Here is a 24199-nt window from a genome sequence, read left to right on the forward strand (position 1 = left end):
CAAGCACATTGAATGCACTTCTGGAGTGCGCCTCTGATTTATCTTTCACTGAAGGAAGTTACTCCAAGGGCACTAACACTACTTTGTGATCTGAACAAACTGTACATACGGGTGACAACATAAGATGAGAAGAGACTCACTGCAGAGCTACACTGCTGTTAAGAAGCAAAATGTTAATGCAGATGCAGTCTGGCATCTTTTAGTAGCTGACAGCAACTGGAATGGTTTGGCACAAAACATCACTAGGGAAAAAGCAATATAAACAGTTCCTATTAACTAATAGGCTTTATTTTAAATTAATTTAGATGAAACATAGGACAAAATTAATCCAGTATTTTGTAACACTAGCACAATGCATTCACTCATACAGCAGCTCCCCATGGGTTTGAGTTTTATTCTTTTTCCTGTCTTTTTTGGGTATTCCCTCCTCATTATTAGTTTTCCAAGTTCAGGCTAAAATCTGAAAGTCACTTCAGGCCATTTACTGCTATTGTTGATAGCTTCTGACAAGAAAAAGAAGATAATTCTTTCCTGCAGAATAAATTTTTTTCTCAACAAAAGTGTAAGGTCCTACTCCCTCCTAGGAAATAATGGTAAAAAAATATGGTAGTTGAGGGGGGAACCATGAGAAAAATAAAGGCAAGTTCTGAAAGGTGGTTATGTTCTATGTCTTCTTGCATCCTTGATTTTCAGGGACAACCAACATACAACAAGGGAAAAATAATTTGTAATTTTAGAATAGATTTTCCAGAAGAGGTATGGAAAGATAAAATAAGTTGGCTTTGATTTTCTAAAATAATTTTGAAATAGTGTTTACCATGTTGCTACTGAGTTGTTGGAAACTAAAAGCATGCTTTCAATTCAAATAAAAACTTTAATCTTGTCCTTCAGGAACAAATTCAGGTAGACATTGTTACTAAGCCAACAAGAATAACAGGAGATTAATTTATCAATGCTACTGCAATGTGTCTTGGTACTTTCAGCTTCACTTTAAATTCAATAGTTTCAGATACAAGCCTTCACATCAAATACAAATGACTTTACTTTCTGCTGTGCAATGACGACACTAGCCTTTCTTCAGACTGACCTGCACACACCTTCTGACCATTTAAATGCAAGTCTCAAGGCAACATCCCTGCTCACCTCCTTGCCCTGCAGATGCTGCTGGCTATTTTGCAGCAGCTGGTGAGGTTTCAGCTCCTGCACATCTCATGCTTCCCTCACCAGTCGGTGCTGGTTGCTTAGAAACACCACAGGAAAAGGGGATTTTTGTATTGGTTTTAGATAACGATGATCTCCATTGACAGCAGCTGACTGAAGATGACATTCTTTTAAGTTTTTCCATATTTCAAACCATCCTTTGGATGACACATTTAAAGCAAGCCGAGCAAGTCCCAGGACTGAATAGGGACAAAGGAAAGCAGAACATGAGTCTGCTATTCACTAAGAGAAGTGGGGGGGAAACAGAGAGAAAAATAAAAAGAAAAAAAAAAAGGGGAGGGGGGGGGGGGGGGGGGGAAAGAAACCAAACATCTCAAGAGGTAGGACTGAAGAAAACAATTTGCTGAAGCCAGATGAGAGGGCTTAGAAGAAAATGTTTACTTGTGTCAGAAAAATACAATTGATCTCTCCCGCACTGATTGAAAGTACATCAGCTGGCACTTCCAGATGTCTTGCAGACCTCTGAAGAGGAATGCTGGCTCTTTCACTTCCAGTCCAGATGTGGGAACATCAAGTAGCAGCTGTTTCTGCTCGGTTCACTTTGTGTATTGTGGGTAGCAGCTGGCAGACAAGGTGATCCAAGTGACAGTGAAACATGGGTGACTGAATAGAGGCTGTTGCAGGAATGCTGAGGCTAGGCTGTAACACACTGCCTACATTGGATAATGGGAGAAACTGTGAAGATGTGACTTAGAAAATTACCATCAGCAAGAAACACATAAACATTGCAAAAGGACCTGGAGAGGCAGTAGCTGTTTGGGGCAGGACTGATCCAGAGGATTGAAGCCCCTACAAAGGAGATAAGAACATTGTAGTCCTTTACTTGAAAAGGACACAGGAGGATAGTTTCAGCTGTGGAGGAACTGTCCTGGGAGTTCCAGCAATTCAAAGAGGACATGTCCTACTATCCACACACACGGTCCCATATCTCAGCCACTAGGCACAGTTGTTCCCCTGCCCAAGAGACAAAAACTGGGAGGTACACGGCACAGGACACCCTGTGGTTCTACCTATATGACCATGGGGAGGACATGAGGAAGTGAGATGGAAAACTCACTTCAGTTCTAGCTGCACAAGTACAAGAGCTGTGAGGGAAATCAATTGTGAAAGGGAATTCCTCCAGAAAGAATATTACTCCATTTTCCAGTGGGAAATTCTCCAAACAGATTAGAAGGGCCAATCTTACGATCCCCCCAAAGGAACCTCCAAATCATTTTCACAAGAAGTGAGTGATTCTGATGAGGATTAGACGGCACTTATGTCTCGTGGAGACACAGCACCCCTGAAAGAGCTGAGTCAGAAAACAGGTCTCATTTTTGAAGCAGACTCATACACATTTGGGCCAAGGAGCATGGCATTGAGTAGGTCCACCACATCCTCTATCATGCATCAGCTGCCAGGGGCGCCATGTAGCTATTGGCTGCTGGCTGGGCCTAAAACCACAACATACTTTTATGGAGAAAGCGCAAATCTCTAAAGATGTACAACGTGATGCTATTTATATGAGAAGAGAAGCTGAACATTTTTATTAACATTGATTCTTTCAGATAATTCAGTCTGTAAGCCCACTTGTGAGCATATGCCTAAAAGAATTTAATGTCATCCCACTATGCTACAGATTTTATACTGATCTTCCTCAGTGAAGGACAGCAACTCTGTGACTAATAGCAGTACTTCACCTTTCATGTCCTATAGGTGGTATTGCAATGACATTGATTTTAAAAGGGGGGCTTTCCTATTCTGTGTGGACAGAGACAATAATCACAAATGTTACCTACATGACGCACCATGTAGGAGAAAGGTTGTTTTCAGATAGCCTTGGAAGAGCTATGTTTGATCTCTGACTTAGAAAAGAATATATAATCTTGTAACTGAAGGGAGAAACTTGGCAGAATTTGGTTGCATGTGTTAGAATACTGTTTTGTTATTTTAACCTGTTGTATGCCTTGATTACACATACGCCAGTAGAAAATGACTAACTAAGATGTGACACATGTGCCTTCTGGTAGGGTACATAACTTTGCTGTGTAATGTAATAAACGTCTTTGCCTGCTAACATCTTGGCCTGGGAGCGGTGTTTGTAATGCCTTCAGGGTGATCAAATGCCTACACCCATACTACAACACCACCAGACCTCAGGCAGGGAGAAGTTCTCAAAAGCCGCTGAGATCACATAACAGTGAAATCATATAGTTCTGTCTAGAAAAGAGGCATCAACATCTCAGTAATTATTTCAGACTACCAGCATATAAAACAAGTGCCAGCACACCCTTTTCTTCTGTGCAAAGTGACACTGAACGGTTCTGACTTTCCAGGCAATGAAGCTCTAACAATATGTACTGCCATATGAGAACAAGCTCCTAACTCAGCATTTGCTATCCAATTTCATTGTGTAAATCAGGTGTCTTAACACCCTTACTTATGTTTTGTTCCTCTTGAAGGCCAGGTATTTGCTTTATAATCTCAAAGTTCATCAATGACAAAAACTCCCCATGAGGTTACACCACAAAGACCAACCAGAGAGACTGTATAGATTTTAAACCTTCCACATATGCATTGTCTAACTTTTTATTCCAACATCAAGCACTCTGATATACATCTAACATCTACAAGGACGGTAAGAAATATAAGGAAATAAGCACATTTATCTGTCACTGAAACTGACTTTGTCTGTTCACATTTGGTATACGCTGGGAGGCAAGTCTCAGAAACATGCAGGTATTAAAGGGCAGAATATGAATTATAGCATGACAACAGAAAGGAAATAATGCAAGACTTTTCAGAAGGAACTATATTATGCTCCTTAAAGTTCACTTCATATTTTATATTAAAAATAGAAAGGGGGGGAACTAAACAAAACAAAAAAACAACAAAACAAAACCAACCAAGACTGTATTTTAGAAGAATTTTTCTTACATTCAATGGACATAATCCATTTCAAGAACTGAAGTAAATTTAACCTGCTAATATATACAGACATGAGATAGTCCAAAAACCTTAGAACAGAAAGATTCATTAACAACTCACCCTTGGCTGGGGAGGTAGGTGGGAGGAAGGGTAGAGGGCAAGAGGGAACATATGTGGAGAATAAAAAGCGTCATCAAAACACTACACTTTTAACAAGTGAGAAAGCACTTCCCTTCTCCCTTCTATTTTCAGTCTCTGGTTGTTCATGATGATATTCAAGATTCTCAGAATAACTGGGGAAACTTCAGCTGTAGCTTTTACAAGTCCAAGTTTGTTTTTGATTCCAGTATGGCAACACTGTCATAGCATCCACCAAGTGCTCAGACTGATCTTTTGAAAAAGACATGAACTTGGGGTAGGGCATTGCTGAGATGCACCACTGTGTCGCTTAGTCACAAATGATACACTATGCTAAATTAAAATAGTTTTACCATAACAAGCTGTTTACCTTGGAACTAGTCAAGATGTAATACATGTGGATTGTCTACTTGAATCTGATTTTAGGGATGTCATTTTTGGCAATCACTACTTAAACTTTTTCTTTGTTTAGTGTTAACCAAGTCTGTAAGAGCATTACTGTGTCTGTGGATGACAGCTCAGCTTGCCTAAGGAGAGCACATTCATTCATAGATTGGTTTGGGTTAGAAGGGACCTGGAAGATCATCTAGTTCCAAACCCCCCCACCATGGGCAGGGACACCTTATACTGGACCAGGTTGCTCAAGTACTCCTCCAACACAGCCTTGAACACCTCCAAGGAGAGGGCATCCACAACATCCCTGGGCACCCTGTTCCACTGTCTCATCATCCTCAATGTAAAAAAATTTCTTTCTAATATCCAGCTTTGAAACTGCTGAGCTAAAATACAAGACAGGTCTTCAGATTCATGTTGCAAAACATAAGGTGGAAAAAAGCACATAAGAGGCTTCGCAGGTTAATTTCTCTCTACTTAAGTTAGAGAAGAAAGGAACAGAAGTTTATCAGCAGGGTAGAAGAGGGCAGGCTTATTAAAACTACACTTCAGAATAACTGTCAGGTGATTCTGAAAACCCATTGTAGCTGATAAGAAGGAAAAAACAACAACTTCTAAAGTCCTTATTTTGAAGTATTTTTATGATGTGGTATCTCCCAACATAGCCATTATAAATTCTCCAGTCTAGTCAAATGCAGCTACATCCATGAAAGATGCATGAATGTTTTCCAGAATTCACATTTTTCACGGATCTGCCTGCACCTGAATAGTCACATTTTGGGGAGGTGTCCAAGACAGTGCTACGCAGACAAGCTGATATTTTGTGTTTGGAGCCAGGCTCGCACAGCACAACAGATGACTGGCTGCAGATGGTAGGGAATGTTTCTTGGATGAGAACAGAATGTTAAACTGAGTGATGACTTCTCAATTTTGTAAAATACAAATAATTTGCCTCAAAATAATTAAATAACAAAAAACCCGTAAATTTTACTTCCTTTATAATGCTGCTTGCTGCAGCTACAGTTATTTTAAATATAAAATAAATTAAGCCACATTTTAAAATGTCTTTCTGTTTATTTCAAGGATTTACACCTAACACAGCACGCCAAAAGCATATAAAATCAAAACCTTTATCATTATGCAGCCCTGGAGTACTGTGACAGTTTAGGCTGTGCCTTTAAGAAAGGATAGCTGCAGAATTCTCTAGCTGAATGTTTGGGTGTAAAAAGGAAAATGAAAGGAAGCTAATTCTAAATGAATTTCATTGGTAGATGAGTGGGATGCAGGTTTACGATCTTACATTCTGTCTCAGTCTGTCTTCTGTTTCTTGGCCAGAATGCATGCATGCTGACCCTGGACAGAAACTGATAAGATAATCAGCTAACTTCTTAACAAAGCTCCAAACTAACTGAAATTCCCCTAACATCCTTTTTTCTACTCTTCTCTTTTCTTATAATTAACTGGAGGGAAAGAGGTTGGGGGGAACCTGAGGTGGGACCCTCCTCCCGAGGAGGATTTTCTGTGTTGTTTCCTTTTGTAAATTCTTGTATAATGTTGTATGTACTGTATATTTTGTATATATTCATTGCATTTCATTATTGCTTGTAAAATACAGCTTTCATTCCCTTCTCTGAGTTCAGCTGAGCTTTCTGTTGGTACAACAGGTACATATATCACTTCCATTATTCATTAACCATAATTTGGTACATTTAAACATAGGTTTATGTTATTTACGACTAGACAGCTTTTCCTTAATAAATCATTCACCACCAAGAGCTTCACCAGCTCCTGGCAGTTCACATATCCAAAGCCCTTTAGGTCTTGCCTCTTCTCATCAGATGCAAACTACAGCACTCAAATCCACCATCCCTGCAACACAAGCACCAGTCAGCTGGCACAGATCCATACACCTTTTATGGTATTTCATCCACTGTCTTTGACACTGGGTAGTTCACGCAGATTACCTGAATTAGCCCAGGCAACCAAGTAAGGATCCATTTCAATGAGGGAAATAAGTGTGCATCTTATACACAATACCAGATTCCCTGCAAATTTAGGTTGCTATTTTCACATTAAATATTCTCAGATTATAATTTTAATAAAATCTTGACTGTTGTGGTTAAGATCAACTAAAAAACATCCAGTTTCAGCCTTGGATTGGTACCACAATCTGCCAAATGAATATGAACATTTTGGGTACTTGTTAAGCTCTGTCTTTGCAAGGGTATAACACAACACATCTAGTGTATGATTGACCAGAAAGATGCCATTTGGGTTTTACCTATGCACACATCATGCTTAAATAACAGAACATTTTGGCTGCAAAACATAATCTTATATATGAAATAAGATGACCATACTCCCCTCTTCAAAAACAAAACCAAAGCCCCCCAGATATCAAATCCTCAGGCCCCCATAACCTATCCTACAGATTTTGAGAACATCTGGAGACAAAAAAATAAACACCCTGAAGTATACCAAAGTTCAACAGATGGAGGTAGGATGATTGATTTGAGGCCACTCACTCACAAATAGGTGGTATTTGGGTGTTCTACAATGGATTCTTCTTCTGGGAATGTGCTTCCAACTGATGTGAAGCTCTAAATCGAATCTAGAGATTAAATAGTGTCTCAGATCTCTTCCATTCCTATACTATGCTGTAATTAGAGTAGGATAAACAATTCTCACTATATTCAATCCTATTTATTTGCAACCTGTTATCCCCTATCCACCCCATCTATCTGGTGTTCTTTGGTAAATACTTCTTTAATGCATCTTCCTTTTTAAGATTCTCCTGCCCGACGCCTCTGAGTACTAATGAAAATAATCATTACGTAAGGAAACATGAAAAACTTAAAGTCTCAACAAAATACAAAAGATTCAAAGGTAATACAAATCACCATAAAAATTTAAATCTACTTGATAAGATCTGTATATGTTTATATACAGGCTACTATTTTTGCTACACAGTGAAAAGCACGAGGAGAAATCAAAGGAGAAAAAAATCAGTAAGAAAATGCTTAGAATTGAAGATATTAAGTATGGAGCAATATAGATGCAATTTTTAAAACAAAAAAAGTGTTCTCCTTTGGCTATGAAATGAACTGTTCAGCAACTGCCACCTCTATTTTAGACTCACAAAAGTCAGAACCACCTACATTTTAAATCTGCTTCTATCACCATGGAAACATATGTTTGCTTTAATGAAAAAGAGAGTCTCTTGGCTCATAGCCATCTGGCTACTTTCTATATCAGATCCCACAGAAGCTTTTACAATTTCTTTATTTATATAACCATACTTGCACTCTCTTAAGTAAGCTACATCCACCTCAACTACAATGAAAATCACACACATTTTCCATTATGTAAGATAATTATACAACACACATTTAAATGGAAAGAAGCTAGCGCAAACCACATCATCACAACACAGAGTTACTTTAAAATTATTCACAGTCTCTAATCAATCCATATTAAATATTTGTATTTAAACTTTCCATGTGCAGCAAGTGTTGGCAAACAGGTCAAAACATGCCAAAGAAAACGGTATTTTTGTTCTCTGTATAGCCACTGACACCAAAGAAAATGCATATAAAAATGAAAGATGTTCAGAGATCATTAAAACCCAAATATATTCATGCAGTTTAGTACCAAAAGAAAGATTGACTCTCTCTCTGCCCTAAAGTACTGTTCTACAAGGCAAAGTAGTGCCTGGAAGTCCTCAGCCCCAGCTTGCATGGGGTCAAGCATGTAGTTCTGGGCCCCTCACTACAAGAGGGACACAGAGGTTCTGGAGCATGTTCAGAGAAGGGCAATGAAGCTGGTGAAGGGCCTGGAGCATATGACCTACAAGGAACATTTGAGGTAGTTGGAGTTATTCAGTCTGGAGAAGAGGAGACCTCATCACCATCTACAACTACCTGAGTGGAGGTTGGAGCAAGAAGGGGGCAGACTCTTCTTGACAACAAGCAACGGGACTAGAGGAAATGGTTTCAAGATGCACCATGGTAGGTTCAGGCTGGATGCTAGGAAGTACTTCTTCACAGAGAGGGTTATCAAACATTGGAGTCACCATCCCTGGAGGTGTTTCAGCAGCATGTGGGCCTGGCACTTAGGGACATGATTTAGTGTTGAACCCTCAGCGCTGGGTCAAAGGCTGGACTGGATGATATATGAGGTCTCTTCCAATTGAATATTTTCTGCAATTCTGTGATATCCCATGAACACCATCAGGTTCCCACTGGTTGCCACTGAAGACCAGCTGGCAGAACAAGGCTATTGTGTGTTACAGCAAAGGTGCTTCTTTCATAACCTACAATAACAACTGTCATTTCACTATGAAATGACAGAATAAACATGCAGCATGTTCAATTAAATATACTGGAGCAGTTAGAAGCAATATAGCAACTGGAAGTCTTGGCAGTTTCTAAGCAATTCTACAAGCTGCAACAACCAAAGAGGGGAAAAAATAACAACGTGCTATGTTTGCTGACACTAAATATTGGCCTGAATTCAACTCAATATGGGGGGAATTGCATGCTAAGTACGGCAGAGAAAAGGAGATGTTTTTCAAGCGCTCACAACCTCTAGTTACAGAGTAATTCCAAACGTAACTCACAATATCAGGGAAAACCATTATTGCACCACAGCTGCATACTGAGATAACTTAGACTAGACAACAATTGCCATATGACTTTTAGTAAATATTTGAATATCTGCAGGAACTGAACTATACTTGTTTTCAAAATATTATTTATTATCCAACAGGCACAGAAATGCTCTAGTTATGTGCAGAAGCAGGACAAAAAGTTCAAAACCACCAGTATCCATAAACGCAGTATTCATCTCTGAATGGTCACAAAAATAAAAGCCATACACAAACTCATTACTACTAGAAAAGTGAAGTGATCCTTTCCTCAGAGGAAAAAGACATTTAACTGAATAGCAGTTTCCAGGGTGGGAGGGAAGATGAGAGGCTTTTGGTGAAGAAATTGTTGATGGTGGGTTGTTTGTGGGGTTTTTTTTGTCATTGTTAAAGGGAAATCTGTAATCAAGGGTGGAGAGAGACAGGTATTACTGGTTCTTTAAATGTTCTTTTGTTAATTGAGCAATTCAGACCTTTATTTGTCAGGTACTTTTAGAACATGTTTGAAATACTGTTTAATATTTGTGAAAGCCACAATTTCCCAGTTTATACTAAAAATATCGTTTGCAGTGCATTTGCTACAGCTTAAGATAGAAAAATTTCAAAGCAATTTAGCACTTTGAAAACAATTATGTCTAAGAAAACTGCAGTTTTCCCCACATACAATTGGCAAGTATAAAGTCTAAACAATTAAATTATTCATTGTAAATTATTCATGCAGCATTAGTTATTTCACACACACATGCATCCTTCAACCACGTAAGTGCCCTCTAACCTACACAGACATTTTCTAGGAGAACAGCAATATTTTAGAATATAGAATAGTCAAATAAACTTCCTAGAAAGTATGTCACTTACAGAAACATCATTGAAAAAGTGTAAGCCCACAGACATTCATTCAGATGATAAAAGGTGATGCTCACCCTTTCTACTCTGGAGTGAAATGACCAGGTGGAAGCTCTTACTAAGGATTTGATTCAATAGAAATGGTAGCACACTACTACACAGTTACTGGGCATCACTATGACTTAGGGGATACCACTAAAAAACGAAACCAAAACAATACAACAACAAACCATAATTCTGAACCACACTATTTTTTACTCACATTCAAAAGGTAGACATCCTAACAACTTGCCTTTTTAGCATAGGGATAGCTCAAGTTTGGGAGTCACAGCAGCAACATGCACAACAGTAAACTACCTTAAATCAATCTTTCCTTTTTTCCCCCCCTTCCTCTGAATCCATCTTGAGTCAAACAAAATACAACCTACACATGACAGCATGCCAATTGTCATACACTTCACACTGTCAATAAAATGTACTGAAATGACTAGTGCATGAATACTCTGGATTAACTATCAGAAGGCATGCCAGGATAACTACTTATTCTGAATCAAATCTTTCAGGTTTGTAGAAACATGGAATGCACTGGGTTGGAAGGGACCTGTAAAAGCCATCTAGTACAAATCCCTGCACGCAGGCCAGAAGACTAAAGTATCTTAAAAACAGAAGAGATGAAAAAAATCCCAATGCTGTAATTTTAAAAGGCAAGAGGAAAAGGTGAGTATTGGACAAAAATCAGGCAGACAATAGCTTGATGAAGTCTCCAGGAAAAAAAAAAAGGGGGGGGGGGGGGGGGTGGAAAAATCAAGTCTGACCAGATTGTAGGAACTGAATATGGCCTTATATGGTAGAAATAATGGCAAACACTGTTTAAGACCCTTCTTCCTCCCCAATGGTTTCTTCCTATTAACAAAAGGACTTAAATTTAAACAGGCTGTATAAAATACTGTATTCACAGAGCCAAAGACAAGCAACCACTGATGCTGAAGAACCATTAACATCTGATGGGTGGATCAAGTTCTGCCCTTGTGCAAACCTGTCACCTAGAAGGGCAGCACAGAAAGTCAGCTTTCACCAATGTGGTTCTTACAAGATTGCAAAGCAGTATCAATTTAAAAAGGCAAAACAAAAAGGGTTTTGATTTTAATGATTATGCTGAAAAGGTTAAAATCAGTCCAACAGGTAAAGTTTGCTCAGCTTCTTGTCTGTGGCATTTTCATATAAATGTTGTTATTAAAAACTTTGCAATTCATTTTATAGCTTCCACTCACCTTCATAAGGTGAGAATGTAAAGAAGCTGCTGGAACATCTCCAACTTTTGCTACAGAACCTGTTCTAAGCACCAAACAATACTAAGATTAGTGAAGTGTTACAATTACTCTTCAGGACTCTAAACCAAACAACTTTACCCTGATTTTCACACATCACTGTGTATTTTGTCTGAATCCCTACTGCAGGTAAACAGGCTGCTCAAGTGGGAGCACTTGGCTTAAAATTGCATATTCAGTGCAGATGCTGGATCCCACACGGAAGCTACACAGAACTAGGCCTTCTCTTCGCCCCTGCCTTTTTTTTTTCCTTCTTTTTTAATTAACTGGGCCTTGAATACCACTAGCAGCTCTCTAAGTACCACAATTTTATTATTTCTTAACAATGTGACACATAAAAAGTAGATCTGTAATATCAGATGAGAAACAAGTACAACAGTGTAACCATGTGAGAAAAAAACCTCAAAGGTCCAAAGAGCAAATTCTGCTGTGGAAGCAAGGTTGTGCACATCTCTCACCCAAGAGTATGCAGGAAATCAAAAACTATTTCCCATTTCTAACACAACCAAGATACCATGCTCCAGACATCCCATCTCAAACCAAATCTACTCTCTACTGGCTTGGAGTCTTGGTTGGGTACAATCAGACCAAAAGGGCAGAAGCCTGGCGAGCACACTGCAATCTGGAAGATTATTACACCACCATCGCTGGGAAGGTTGGTCCACTGACAGATGCCTCAAGCCACCAGCTAAACATTGCATCTTTTATTTAAGCAGATGTATTCTTCCCTTTTGGTCCTATCCCAGTATTAAAATCCTACCCACTACTTTCCACCAACACAGGTTTCTCTCACACCTACTTCACTTCCTCAGGCTCCCTTCCCAGTGTAACAAACGATGTGTTTTACGGACAGCATATAGGTGTCTCCCAGCACTTAATTTCTCTCCCATTTCTGTACTGAGAAAGGAAGAAGTTGGTTTTTTCCCCCACTTCCTGTGTTTCTTGTCTTTTCTGCTTGCTTCACTCATTTACTATTACACATGCTATGTACATCCACTTTTCTTTTTGTTGACCAAGAATGCAGCCCTCAAATCCTTCAAATTCAATTCTGCCTTGAGTATTTAGTCCAGCACCTACCATGCTATTTTTGTGGTTTTACCCCAGATCAACTGAGAAAGAACTACTGTAAACGTAAATAGTTACAAATGCTGTTTTAAGTTTATGCTATTCTATACCAGACTTCCAACAACAGGCCAAGTTACAAAGCTAAGCAGCACTCCAAGAAAATCTTAGAAATGTGTCCAGTGTGCTGCCTTCTGGGACTGAACTGAGATCCTAGAAGGCATGGAAATTGAAGCCAGAAGTCAGTTATTTTCCAGACTTGTTGAACTCTCTGTAGAATTCAGAAACTGTAAGCTAATATAAGGCTAATAATGCTGTCACTGGAAAACTAATTTTACTACCAGAAACTTCATGGTAAATCTGAGTAAGGAAAAGAAAACAAAACAAACCCTCAAGCCTCACAGTGCTTCCCTACACTTTCATAAGGCTTTTCAGAGGTATGCTTTTTCTCCCCTTTTAGGACTACCACACACAGAATCTGTCTGGGCTTCAAGCAAAGAAGAGCTTGCTCCAAAACACACATCTGAAGCAGTCTACTGAAAGACTCTTCAGACAGGCAATTAACCACCATTTCCAGATAAATGTTCAATTTATGTCAGCACATTGAAAACCCAGATGAAAGATTAAGAGACTGGTTCTCGCCATAAGCACTGAAGCAAGGCTGATTACAAACAAGTAACACTGTGGCAACACCACGATGACACCAGGATTCCTAAAATATGCAGCAAATTCCCAAACTCATCGTTAGGTACACAAACTGAAAGTATAAGCAGAGCTCTAAGATACCAGAAACAAGCTACTATTTTTTAAATATAGCAGTCTTATTTCTATACAAGGCAGAAAACCAAAAATGTTCTTTATATATTCTATTTCTCAAAGGTCTTATTTGCAAGAGTAAGTCAGCCTTCTAAAAAAAAAAAAGGATAAAATAAGAATGAAAATCTTTTGACTCTCTTTTTATCAATCATTCGATACAGTAATTCACTCTGAATACTCCTTGCCAAATTTTGTAGAAGGCTTTTTCTTGTAATCTGATCCTACACTGAAATGCGTTAGTATACTTCCTCAAGATGAAATGCCTCAATGCTTTATTTGCCTGAACTGCATGTATTTTTTCATGGGTTCATCTCAAAACAAATGCCAGAAGAGGAAGAATTCTTGTTCTTATGGAACCAACAAAGAAATAATTCTACACATCAAACGGATAAAATACAAAAATGAAACAAAGAGATTTCTTTCAAGTACCTCTTGCATTGACCATGCAATGAGACCAAATCCAAAAGCAAAAACAGGGCAGGAACTGACCTGGTATTTGGTATTGTCACAAGCAAGACCTTCAGGCTGACACAACTATTCATGATACTGCATTGGAGGTTTCTTCAAAGAATCCTTATCCCAAGTAGTTTGTTTCTTTTTGCCCCAAACATTTTCATCTAATTTCATGGCTACAGGTAAAAAACAGCCACTTAATATCATAAAAGAAGAATTAACTCAAATAAGGATTTGAGTGCCTGGAAGCAGAGTGATTCAGAGTCCTGCACAGCCCTACCACAATGTCACAGTAAGATTCCTTATGACATCCACTAAGCAGATCTACATCTTTTTCAAAAACAGGCATGTTGGGCAATAGCCTCAGATAAAAAAAGATTCCCAGAAGTAAGGGGGAAATTATGATTAGCAATTAAAATACTGTAAGCTTCTAATATCTTCCTAGAAAGATGCACATCAATTAGTTCCAGCCAAAGCCACAGCTGTGAATACTAACAACTCAAAATATTACATAAAGAGAAACAAAAGTATAGTGGAAGCAGGAAGGATGAGGTTCCAGACCTTCTGCTTGACAAAATCTTATTTCAACTGACAGTTCTCAGGTAAATTTATGAGCAGAAATGAGGTGATTTTACCTTTATATCATAACACATTTAACTCCAACAGGGATACAAACTGAAAGAGAAGACTGACTCACTGATCCAATGGAAAATTCAGTAGAGAGAATCAAGCCTACAGGACTGAAAGTGTGACATAGATATATTTCTCTTAGTCTGTGTGACGGGCTGAAAATTTCCCCCCAACATAAAATTACCAGCTCAGCTGGAAGCAAATAAAGCTGTATTTACAAGCAAAACTACAATGTAAAATGAAATGCAATAAATATGTACAAAATATACAACATTACTGTCAGGCACCATTCTCCATTCAGCTTTCACTACATAAACACACCAAAAAAGTGCTAGGCTATTAAAAAAAAACTATTTAAAATAATTAGAACACAAGAAAATGTCAGATCCAGAAGCAGTGCCCATGACAACATACTGATGTACACACAGCACGGTGGGTTAAACAATATTACATTGCAATTATTAATTTTCTAAATCACTCAGTGAATTCCACAGAAGCAGCATGATTCCATGCACCATTGAGCCCCAGAAGCTTTACGTGGCTGTAATTACTAAGCATAGCATGCAAAAAAGACGTTATCGTGATAGAAAGTTGACTTGTACACAAGTAAAAGCATAATAAAATGCATAAGCATATCCAGTCAGGTCAAGACTCCCAGCTCTAATTCACCAGTCACAGAAGCATGGGATACATAGAGCTGGGGGAAATTACGCTGTGCTCCTAGAGTAATTACGATCCATGGTTGCATATGGTTTATCTACACTAAAATACCTAGTCTTAATGCAAATTATGCTCATTTTGTCAAGATGCTAAGTTAGTACTACACTCATCACTACTGATTTCATGTGAAATACTATGTATCCTGGTGCACGGCTTGGTGATGTGCCACAGCTCAGGGCAAAAAGAGAAGTGTGAGGAAAAAAGCATGCACTTTCCAGATGCTTTCCCCCTAAAGACAGTACAAATTAATACTTTTTTACTATTTGCTTTGAACAGTATTTGCTTTGTCTTTGGCAGTGCTGTCAAACACACAGGAAATTAATGATCTATTTAAAATGTCTGCATTGGATGCTATAATTATTTCTTTCAAATCTGAAATAGCCACTACACTGGCAGCCTGTAAAACTCTCACAAAAAGTGTACTAGAGGGCTTTATTGTTATGCACAAAACCACCACATTAAATTCACTTTAAAGTGCTTGCTCTAGAATTAACATTACAAATCCCACACCAGCTTGCTTACCAGCACAAGTTGTGTTTTAGGTGCTGTGCCAGTGCTTACCTGCACTGCTATGATTTGACTGCCTGTTTTTAAGTAACCTGCAGTACAGAACCTCTGTCTTGACTGTACCAAGAGCTGTAATTCAGCAGCAATGTGAATCAGATATGTTTTGCTAGGAAGAGTCACCCCAGAACACTCTCCCAACAACGTCTTTGAGTTGTAAATACCTTCTGATCATTCTCTCCCATTAACTCTCCCCCACAACTTCGCAGTCTAAGCCAAGCACAGGGGTATCTATGAGATCTACTGCATGTTTGAAGGGGAAGGCCACTCTGCACCAGTAAACTACTGTTTCCACAACTCTTGGGAAGATGTCTTCTTTCTAACATCTTACTCTTTAGCCCTTCATGCTCAATTGACCTCCCTTTTGCACTACAGTCTCACTATCTGTGAGGGGTATAACCTTAACAGATGATGATTAGCTGGACTAGACCAAGATCCAACTTGTCTGGTAACATTACTGAAGAATGTAATGCCCTCTTCTCTTGCTTCTCAAAATGCAAGGTCACAACGCCAAAAGTTGCTCTGGGATTACAGAACAGAGCATGTTATAGCAATATTCATGACTGACAGCAAAAATACCAATTGCATAACCAGTCATGGGGAATGTATTTGTCAAGAAGAGACATCCTTTTCCTGATACCAATCTGAGAATTTGAAAATATAGGCTGCTAAGCAGTATCAGCAGCAGTGATTTGGCTGAACTTATTGGAAAGGATTTAAAGAAATACAAGTAATTTGCTTAGCAGGCACCCCACAGTGGTACCAAAAAATCTTCTGAAACAAAAAAAAAAGGCATTCTTATTATTTTCAAGAAAGAAACTGTTTGATGACCGTGAGGAAAATGCAATGAACTTCTCCAGTTGTATGACAGACATTAAAACCAAATTTTTAAGAAAGCAGCTTAAACAACACAGATGAAGTTCCCCTGCAACTTGTTTTTTCTGTGACAAGAACAATTGCCGCAACAGTTACAAAAGGCATTACAGGTTTTAGTGTGGGACTAGAGGATATGTTACAGTTACATTCTGTTACTCCCTGCACAGGAGTCAAAACATAGGCTTTGCTTTGCCCTAAGCAACTGACAAAGGTGCCCATATATCAATTTGTGAAAAGGAAAATCTGTTCTTTTTCAAAAAAGGAAAAGACAGGAATGAAAGAGACATTTTTACCTAAAAGAAATGTGGATGACTTTTAATCTACAAACTTCTCTTTCCTTGAATGCTACATACACACGTTGTCGTCAGAGGGTCAGTCAAGATTTTTGTAAAACTGAGATGATATCCATAACATCTGACAGGAATTATCATCACCATTTGTCACTGCTATTAACTAGTGTTTTAAAATAGTCTGCCACAAATAGGAGAAATTAATACAAAAATACTACAGCAATATATATATATTTTTTAAAAGTAATGAAAAATCAAAGACCCAACCAACGCACATGTAGCAAAATCAAATGCAGTCTTGGCAGAGGCACACATTTAAGTTGTCCATATCTGAAGACCTGACAATAAAAGCAGGAGTAGTAAAGTTGCCCTTGCACTATGCATGCCAAATTCAGGATCCAGACAACTCAAGAAATTCATCACAACTTAACACCACATGTAAATACCACCTGTAAGTCAGAGAAAGGTAACAAAAATAATGTATGTCTGACAACAGACTTTTTTTGTCATGACAACAACTTTGAGCTAAATGGGATGAAGTGCAATTATAACCAAGGTATAATGAAAAACACATGTGAGTGACCAAAACTGTCTGATTGCCATTTGCTAAGCATTTATAGCAAGTGGGCCAGCATCCAGTTGTAACTACCTTACTATTTTTAATGTCCTTTGGTGACAACTCTGAAGCCGAAAGCATAACACTGATTCTCTACATCCAAGCTTTCTCCTAGGAATGTGTTTGATTTAACTGAACTCCAGGAACACATCAAGTTTTGGGGGGAGTGTGGGAGGTAAATGAAGAAAGCTGCAAGTCCCAGACAGCCAACAACCTTGTAATTAGTGTGCTAGTCCAAGTTATAAATGCGGAGAGGACTGGTTTAACAACTGAGCTGGAGTCAGTCCTACTGTAGGACTTACAACACCACATTTAGTTCATTAATAGTGAAACAACAGCACGAGGAAAGATTTAAGAGCTTAGTGACTGAAAATGAGGACACCTGCTCTTCTTATTTCTACAAAACGTAGAAATTTTAATAGTAGACATTAAATGGCTTTCCACAGAACAGAACAGTCCAATCCCTAAACAGGATCAAGAACCTCAGCACAGGACTCTCAGACTCAAGCTGTTCTATGAATAGCCAGTTCAGCTTTTTATCAAATCAGCTTCAAGGAACCTCATTTCCCACCCCATCACCTCGCAAAGACCTGGGGAAAAAAGCATCCAAAGCCTCAACAAAAAAAGCAATGGGAGGAAAAAAATATCCAGCTCTACTTCACACTGGTGAGATTTTTGTAAGTGTTAAATAATTTTTTCCAGATACTTAATTACTACTACTACTTAATTAATAAGGTTCAAAAATCAAACTCAATGAGGCAACAAGATTAGGTGTTGCATTCTTCTTTCCACTAGCATTGAAAAGTTATTTTCCTATCAGTGTTTAAGGAAGCAAGAACTAAGATGAGTCTGACTTGAGAGCCTTACCTGAGCTTCACAGGTTAACACTTTGAGCACCCAGCAAGGGAAAAAGATGTAGTAGACAGAAAATCACTGGAATGGTAATCATGCTTTCTAAGTGCACATGTAAGTACGCACAAAGTTTTGAGCAATTATGGCATGAGAATACGAAAGAATAAAAGAGGGTTTGCTTTAGAGGCCTTATCCTTTGGAGGTAGACCAAATGGACTTTAAGAAGCTGGCTTTACTGAAAACAATCTCTGGTTTACATATCTAGTTTTGCAATTTTTTATGAAGGATGCTTCTGTAGAATAAGGTGGACCAGGATACAGCCTCTGGATAATTCTGGCATGTAAAATGCCTTCTGAACTCCCTAGCATCTGTTTGGCCTTTTCCACTAATGAAAGAAAACAAACTTCATTTCATTTATTTCCAGGTGTAAACTTTACTTTTCCCTCGCTTAAGATATCCCAACCTAATTTAAAACTGTAGGTTCACAGAAACATCTGTCCATTTTTGAAGTTACCAGTATATGAAATATTTAAATAATAGCACAACAGACAAGGGGGGGGGGGGGGGGGGGGAGGGGGAACCCAAACAAAAACCATCAAAGTTCCCACAGGTTACAAATTCAATAGTTCTTCTGATTTTTATCTGCTCACTAACAGGCAGAGAAGCCAAGAAGCATTCAGCATACCTGCTCCAACTTCTTTTTCTTCTTCTTCAATATTGTTTTTGATACTGTCATACTCCTCATCAATTGCCTGGTTGCCACGCATTTGAGACAGAATTCTTCGTGCTCTCTGAGTCTGGCCTTTCTGAATGAGCCAGCGGGGACTTTCAGGAAGAAAGAGGAATCCGAGAAACTGTATAACTGCTGGAACAGCAGACAGGCCCAGCATGTACCTGGAAATAAGTAAATACATAAATAATTAATATTTGCTTAGAAAAATATGCCATGAGAAAACTCAGCTACAGCTACTCAAGCTGTTATTTACAAACCAAACCAAACCCTCCCTCCCTTGTATTCTTTATCACCATAGTTATGCAGGAAAGAATCATATTCTACAAGGACTTCAGAATCCTTGCTTTCAATTCCAGGAAATCTCAAGGACATGTTGACTACTCTGCCATTACAGACCTACAGCCACTGTTCCCACGGACACTAAGTCAAACTAAATAAAAACCTTGAAACATTCCAGTAGTTTGGAAACTGCTAACCTCTTCAGTTAAGAAAAAAGAACAAACAGAAAGATAAAGCAAAGGCAGACAGAATGAACCAGTATTGCTGATGGGCAAAATGAGACTGAAATGCTGTTGTTTTACAGACATATGAGGGAGGAAAAAGAAGTCAAAGAAAAATGCTTGATTTGATCAGAAATATTTATACAGACTCATGTGACCAAGGAATATGGCTCTTATGTAAGGAGATGCCTATTTCACTCTCGGAAACTTCTGACTATAATCAGAATCACTGAAAAAAGCTCATTTCACAAGCACAGCAATTTACAACAGATCTTTCAAAGTCTGCACTTCAGTCTTCAGCCAGCTGCAATGTTATGCTTTAAATCAAAACTGCACTTTAGATGGCTGGGAGAGTTGCTATATAAAGCATTAAGGCTACTTCTCCACTCAACAGAGAATTATCACTGGCCAGAGTTATGCTTCCAGGTATGAGCACCAACACCTGTGACAACACCCACAGATACCATGATTCACTCCAGCTAAAGCAAGGGGAAAAGACTTCGTAAAATAAGCACTCCACCAGCTTTCATGGGTGGTTCTGGTCTATACATGTCAATAAAACAGTAGAATAATGAATTGCAGAACAATGTGTAATTTAGTTACACTTTTTAAATCTGACCTTTTCCCATTTGTACTTCACTGAGATTTTTCTCACTTTTGTTAAAGACTTTGAACAGTGATGGTGTCCTCTGTGTTTTACTGCAGTCTTCATAGTTTCCACATCAGTGGTAACAATGGCTAAAAGCCTTCCAGAAAACAGCCCTCAGACTGAATACTGGGGTAGTCTGTACTCATGAACAGGTTCACACCCTGACATCAGTCAGCAAAACACGGAGATTCGCTCATCTCTTCTATAGTTCTTCTCTTCATACCCCAGGGTGCATGCTTTTACACAGACAATTCAGCAGTCTCTCATCTGGATGGTTTTGTAAAGCATGCTATGAAATGAGATTTTTAACAGAGCAGGGAAAAGAATACAACAATTAACAAAAACCTTGGTTTAGGACAATGAACCAAATGTAGTTGTCAAGTCCAAAGGCATTTTGGTTTAAAATGGAGAAAGACTTCTTTAGAGGCAATTTTAGATTTAACAAAGAAAGGCATGAGTAATCTGATAGGGCAGAAGACTAGAGAAATGGGAGAACACCCCCCAAAAAGGACGCAAAGAGGATGGCCATCCCAGGCCAATATGCATGCAGACCAGTCTTCCCATCTCCAAGTTGAGCCCTCAAGTTCTTTCCAAAATCAGCCCAAATTTCTAAAGGTCATACAAGTAAGTCTTGCTCTAGAAAGAAATCTGTGAGCAAGTCTCTTCTAACACTTTAAGAATGATACAGTTAAAAGTAAAGAAATAAGTGGAAGAAAATAAATTCAAAGCACAAAGCTTGGGGAAGGGTTATTAGTTGAGTAATCTTCAGCCAACATATCCAACAAGTGTCATTACTTCACTAATGTTGTCATTCATTAATGTCATCATTTCTTCCTATGCCCTTCCCACTCCACAAACATTTTGGTAGCTTTATACAGAATCACCTTTACACACACACACATCCCATCGAAGCTCACACAACTGTATACTCACTACCTGCATTAGAGTGGTATTTAGAAAGACTTTTCTATTTCAAATTAAGAGAAAAATAAAAACAGAGATTTAAAAACACAATCACTGTATTCTGTCAAAGTGCAAGTAAAAGGATCCTTTAAATCATCTAAGCAATGAGATTTAGTCCTTTGTACTCATATTACCTAATTTCTGCTCCTCCAAAGCCCTTCAGTCCCTTAAATGCAGCAAAGCCTCCAGAACTAAGCAGCTGGATACCTGCAATCATTTTAGGAGGCAAAAATCAATTGAGGCTCCTGAAAGCTCAATCCTGCCTGCTAAAGATACCAGTTGGACTCTATTAGATTGTTTATTACAGGCAAGATGAAAAAGAAATGTACAGAAAGCACTCACTCACTGAAGTTAGTTTCCAATTGACATGCTTCTGGTCCAAGTTGCGTACCAGAACAGGCCATGTTCAGTTAAGAGCACACATCCATTGCAAGTTCAAGAGCTGTTGCAATTTTCAGATCAAGCAATTTTGATATAATCTGTTTAGACTAAAAGCAGGCAATTTTAGATACTTCATGCAGTGAGCCAGCTTTCAGAAATCTAATATAATTCTTTCCTATACAGATTACAAGACTTTGTATTTGAAGTCAGATGTCAAGCAGACCTGAAAAAACACAGCATGAATTTAATAAGTCTGCTGCAATATTTCTCCTTCTCAGACATACTACTGCAATACTATTATGATGGCATTAACAGGGTTTATAAAGCTAACCTGGCATTAAAGGCAGATTAAATATTTGTTTTCTTTGTGTTTTTTATTTTTTCACTATCAAGCATTTCCAAGAACAAATAGAGTAATATCCCTTATTGGTTTTGTAGCATTCCAGTACTTAGCCATTAGACTTACAATAATGGTTGTAATTTTCCTTCTAAAGGGTAAACATCTATGATTTCTCCCCATGTGTTTGCTGACCACTCTTTGGGGTTACAGACCATCTGTACTCTTCCCTGCTCAGCCTTAGGTTGCAGTAAATTAGCTGAGGACAGATTAGATCTCTCCCTAATTAAGATCTCCAGCATCACAGTCAATAATCCCTAGATACCTCATCACTAGGCAAAGCCTCCACTCCTGCCCAATGCACTGCCAACCTTTGCGTACTGCTCAATCCACTAGAATCATACTTGGCATGTACAGAAAACATACCATTGCTGTCTTAACAGAAGTTACAAAGCATGAGCCAGCAGGCTTAAGAAACTACTCACTGCTCAATGCATTCTGATGAATCTGGAAGACTGGGATCACCAATGTGACATAAAGCTACAAACCAGGAATAGCAACAGAAACCTAGGCTGGTCTCACAACTGGAGTGTGTATGACATAAAAGAGGCTGAGAGAACTGGCTTTGTGTTGCCAGAAAAGAGATGACCAAGAGGAGCTCTAGCTGAATCTTTCACAACTGAAAAGGAACTCATAAAAATGGAGACTCTTCCCAGATGTACACTGTGAAAGGACAAGAGTCAATGGTTACAAGCTGCAACAATAAAAATTTAGATCACAGATGAGGGAAAATAATTCTTCACAGAAAGAGTGAGTAAACATTTGAACCAGTTGTCTCAAGAAATTGACACATCCATTGCTAAAGATTTTTCAAAAATGAGCATCCCACACAGCTCTGATCTAACACCCAACCTCCTATCCTTACTCAATCCACAGATTCTAGATTGTACTTTAGTAGTGTTTTTCCTGTTCAGATATGTTAAAAGGTCTGAATTATACCAAAGTAGTTTATTTTTTGTTCCAAACAGAAGCATAAGCTATACCAGTGTAGAAGTTCTCAGAACAGTTGTGTAACATTCAGCCCATGGGGGCCTCACTCCTATTTAGTGTAGCGGTGTATTTAATTTATCAAGTGTTTGATGCAAAAGATTGAATTTATGTTTAACAATGGCTATTGCCTTCTACCTAATATTCCACTTTGGCTAAGCATATTTATAACATAACATATCAGAAGATGTTAACCTCTGTATGTAGCAAACTTAAATAATAATTTACACACAAATGTGCTTCTGTCAATCCTGGGTCACTGCTTGATTTGGGAACCAATGAATCCTATTCCACAATGCCAGCTCTTTGAATGATCTTCTTCAGAGAAGCTTCTGGGCTGCAAAAATTTAGACTAGGGAATATCTTAGCTTACCTGAACAATAAAGCAAAACTCACCCCTCCAGTAAAATCAGTATTTGTCAGATACTTCCTTTAACTTGTAATTTTCTTCCAGTATGTTAGTATTTATTGAAACACACAGATTACAAACACATCTTTCCCTCCTGTGTGTCAGCACGCTATTAGGGAAAAAACCAACTAACACATTTATATCCACAAGAGCTTCCTCCAGGCAAATACCTAACCACTTAGGTAAAAAGAATTAAAAAATACCACAACTGTATAAACACAAAGTGCACAACATCTTTAGAGCTCTACTTCTAAATAAGTATCTTTCCATGTCCATTCCTACCAGCCAGTCCCATGCATAAGCAGCCATTACACTAGGAAGTTATTTAGGCTAAAATTTAATTTAAAATAATAAAGCAACTATCAAAATTTTGAGCTTGCACTTTCCTTAGAAATGTATTACTGCATGCCATCAGTTTTTCTCCAAATCAGGTAAGAGCTCTTTAACTGCAGAAATGGATTAGCAATCCTATAAAGCTACATGGGTTTTTTTCAGCAGAGCTGTTCCTCAGTTCTCCTTAAATGCACATATAGTCTGCCAGAGAATTCAGCTGCATGATAATGAAAAGGTCATCAAAAGCTTCATGTACAAACGCAAAATGCTATTTTCATTTGAGCTAAAATAACCAATGCATATTCAGAAAGCACAAAGCAGAGCTAAAAATTAAAATTAAACTAAAATTAAGTTAAAATCAGCATGAAGTGACTTTTCTTCTTAAGGTAAAAACACAACATCTTTTTACAAAAGAGGCAAAATCACATGGACAAAGAAAAAAAAGCCCTCGAAATTCTTGAATGGTTACACATACACAAATCAAATCACA

At 38.3% G+C, this 24199-nt stretch overlaps 1 protein-coding gene across 1 annotated transcript in view; it reads right to left on the reverse strand.

Moving 5' to 3' along the window:
- The window catches only part of SLC2A13 (solute carrier family 2 member 13), a 127833-nt gene that overhangs the window by 73733 nt on the left and 29901 nt on the right, over window positions 1-24199 (reverse strand). Inside the window, exon 3 of the mRNA XM_054177901.1 lies at window positions 19043-19251. Coding sequence (XP_054033876.1) covers window positions 19043-19251 — 209 coding nt within the window. The remainder of the gene's footprint in view (window positions 1-19042; window positions 19252-24199) is intronic.

Source organism: Dryobates pubescens, chromosome Z, assembly GCF_014839835.1.
Source record: "Dryobates pubescens isolate bDryPub1 chromosome Z, bDryPub1.pri, whole genome shotgun sequence".
Classification (NCBI taxonomy): domain Eukaryota; kingdom Metazoa; phylum Chordata; class Aves; order Piciformes; family Picidae; genus Dryobates; species Dryobates pubescens.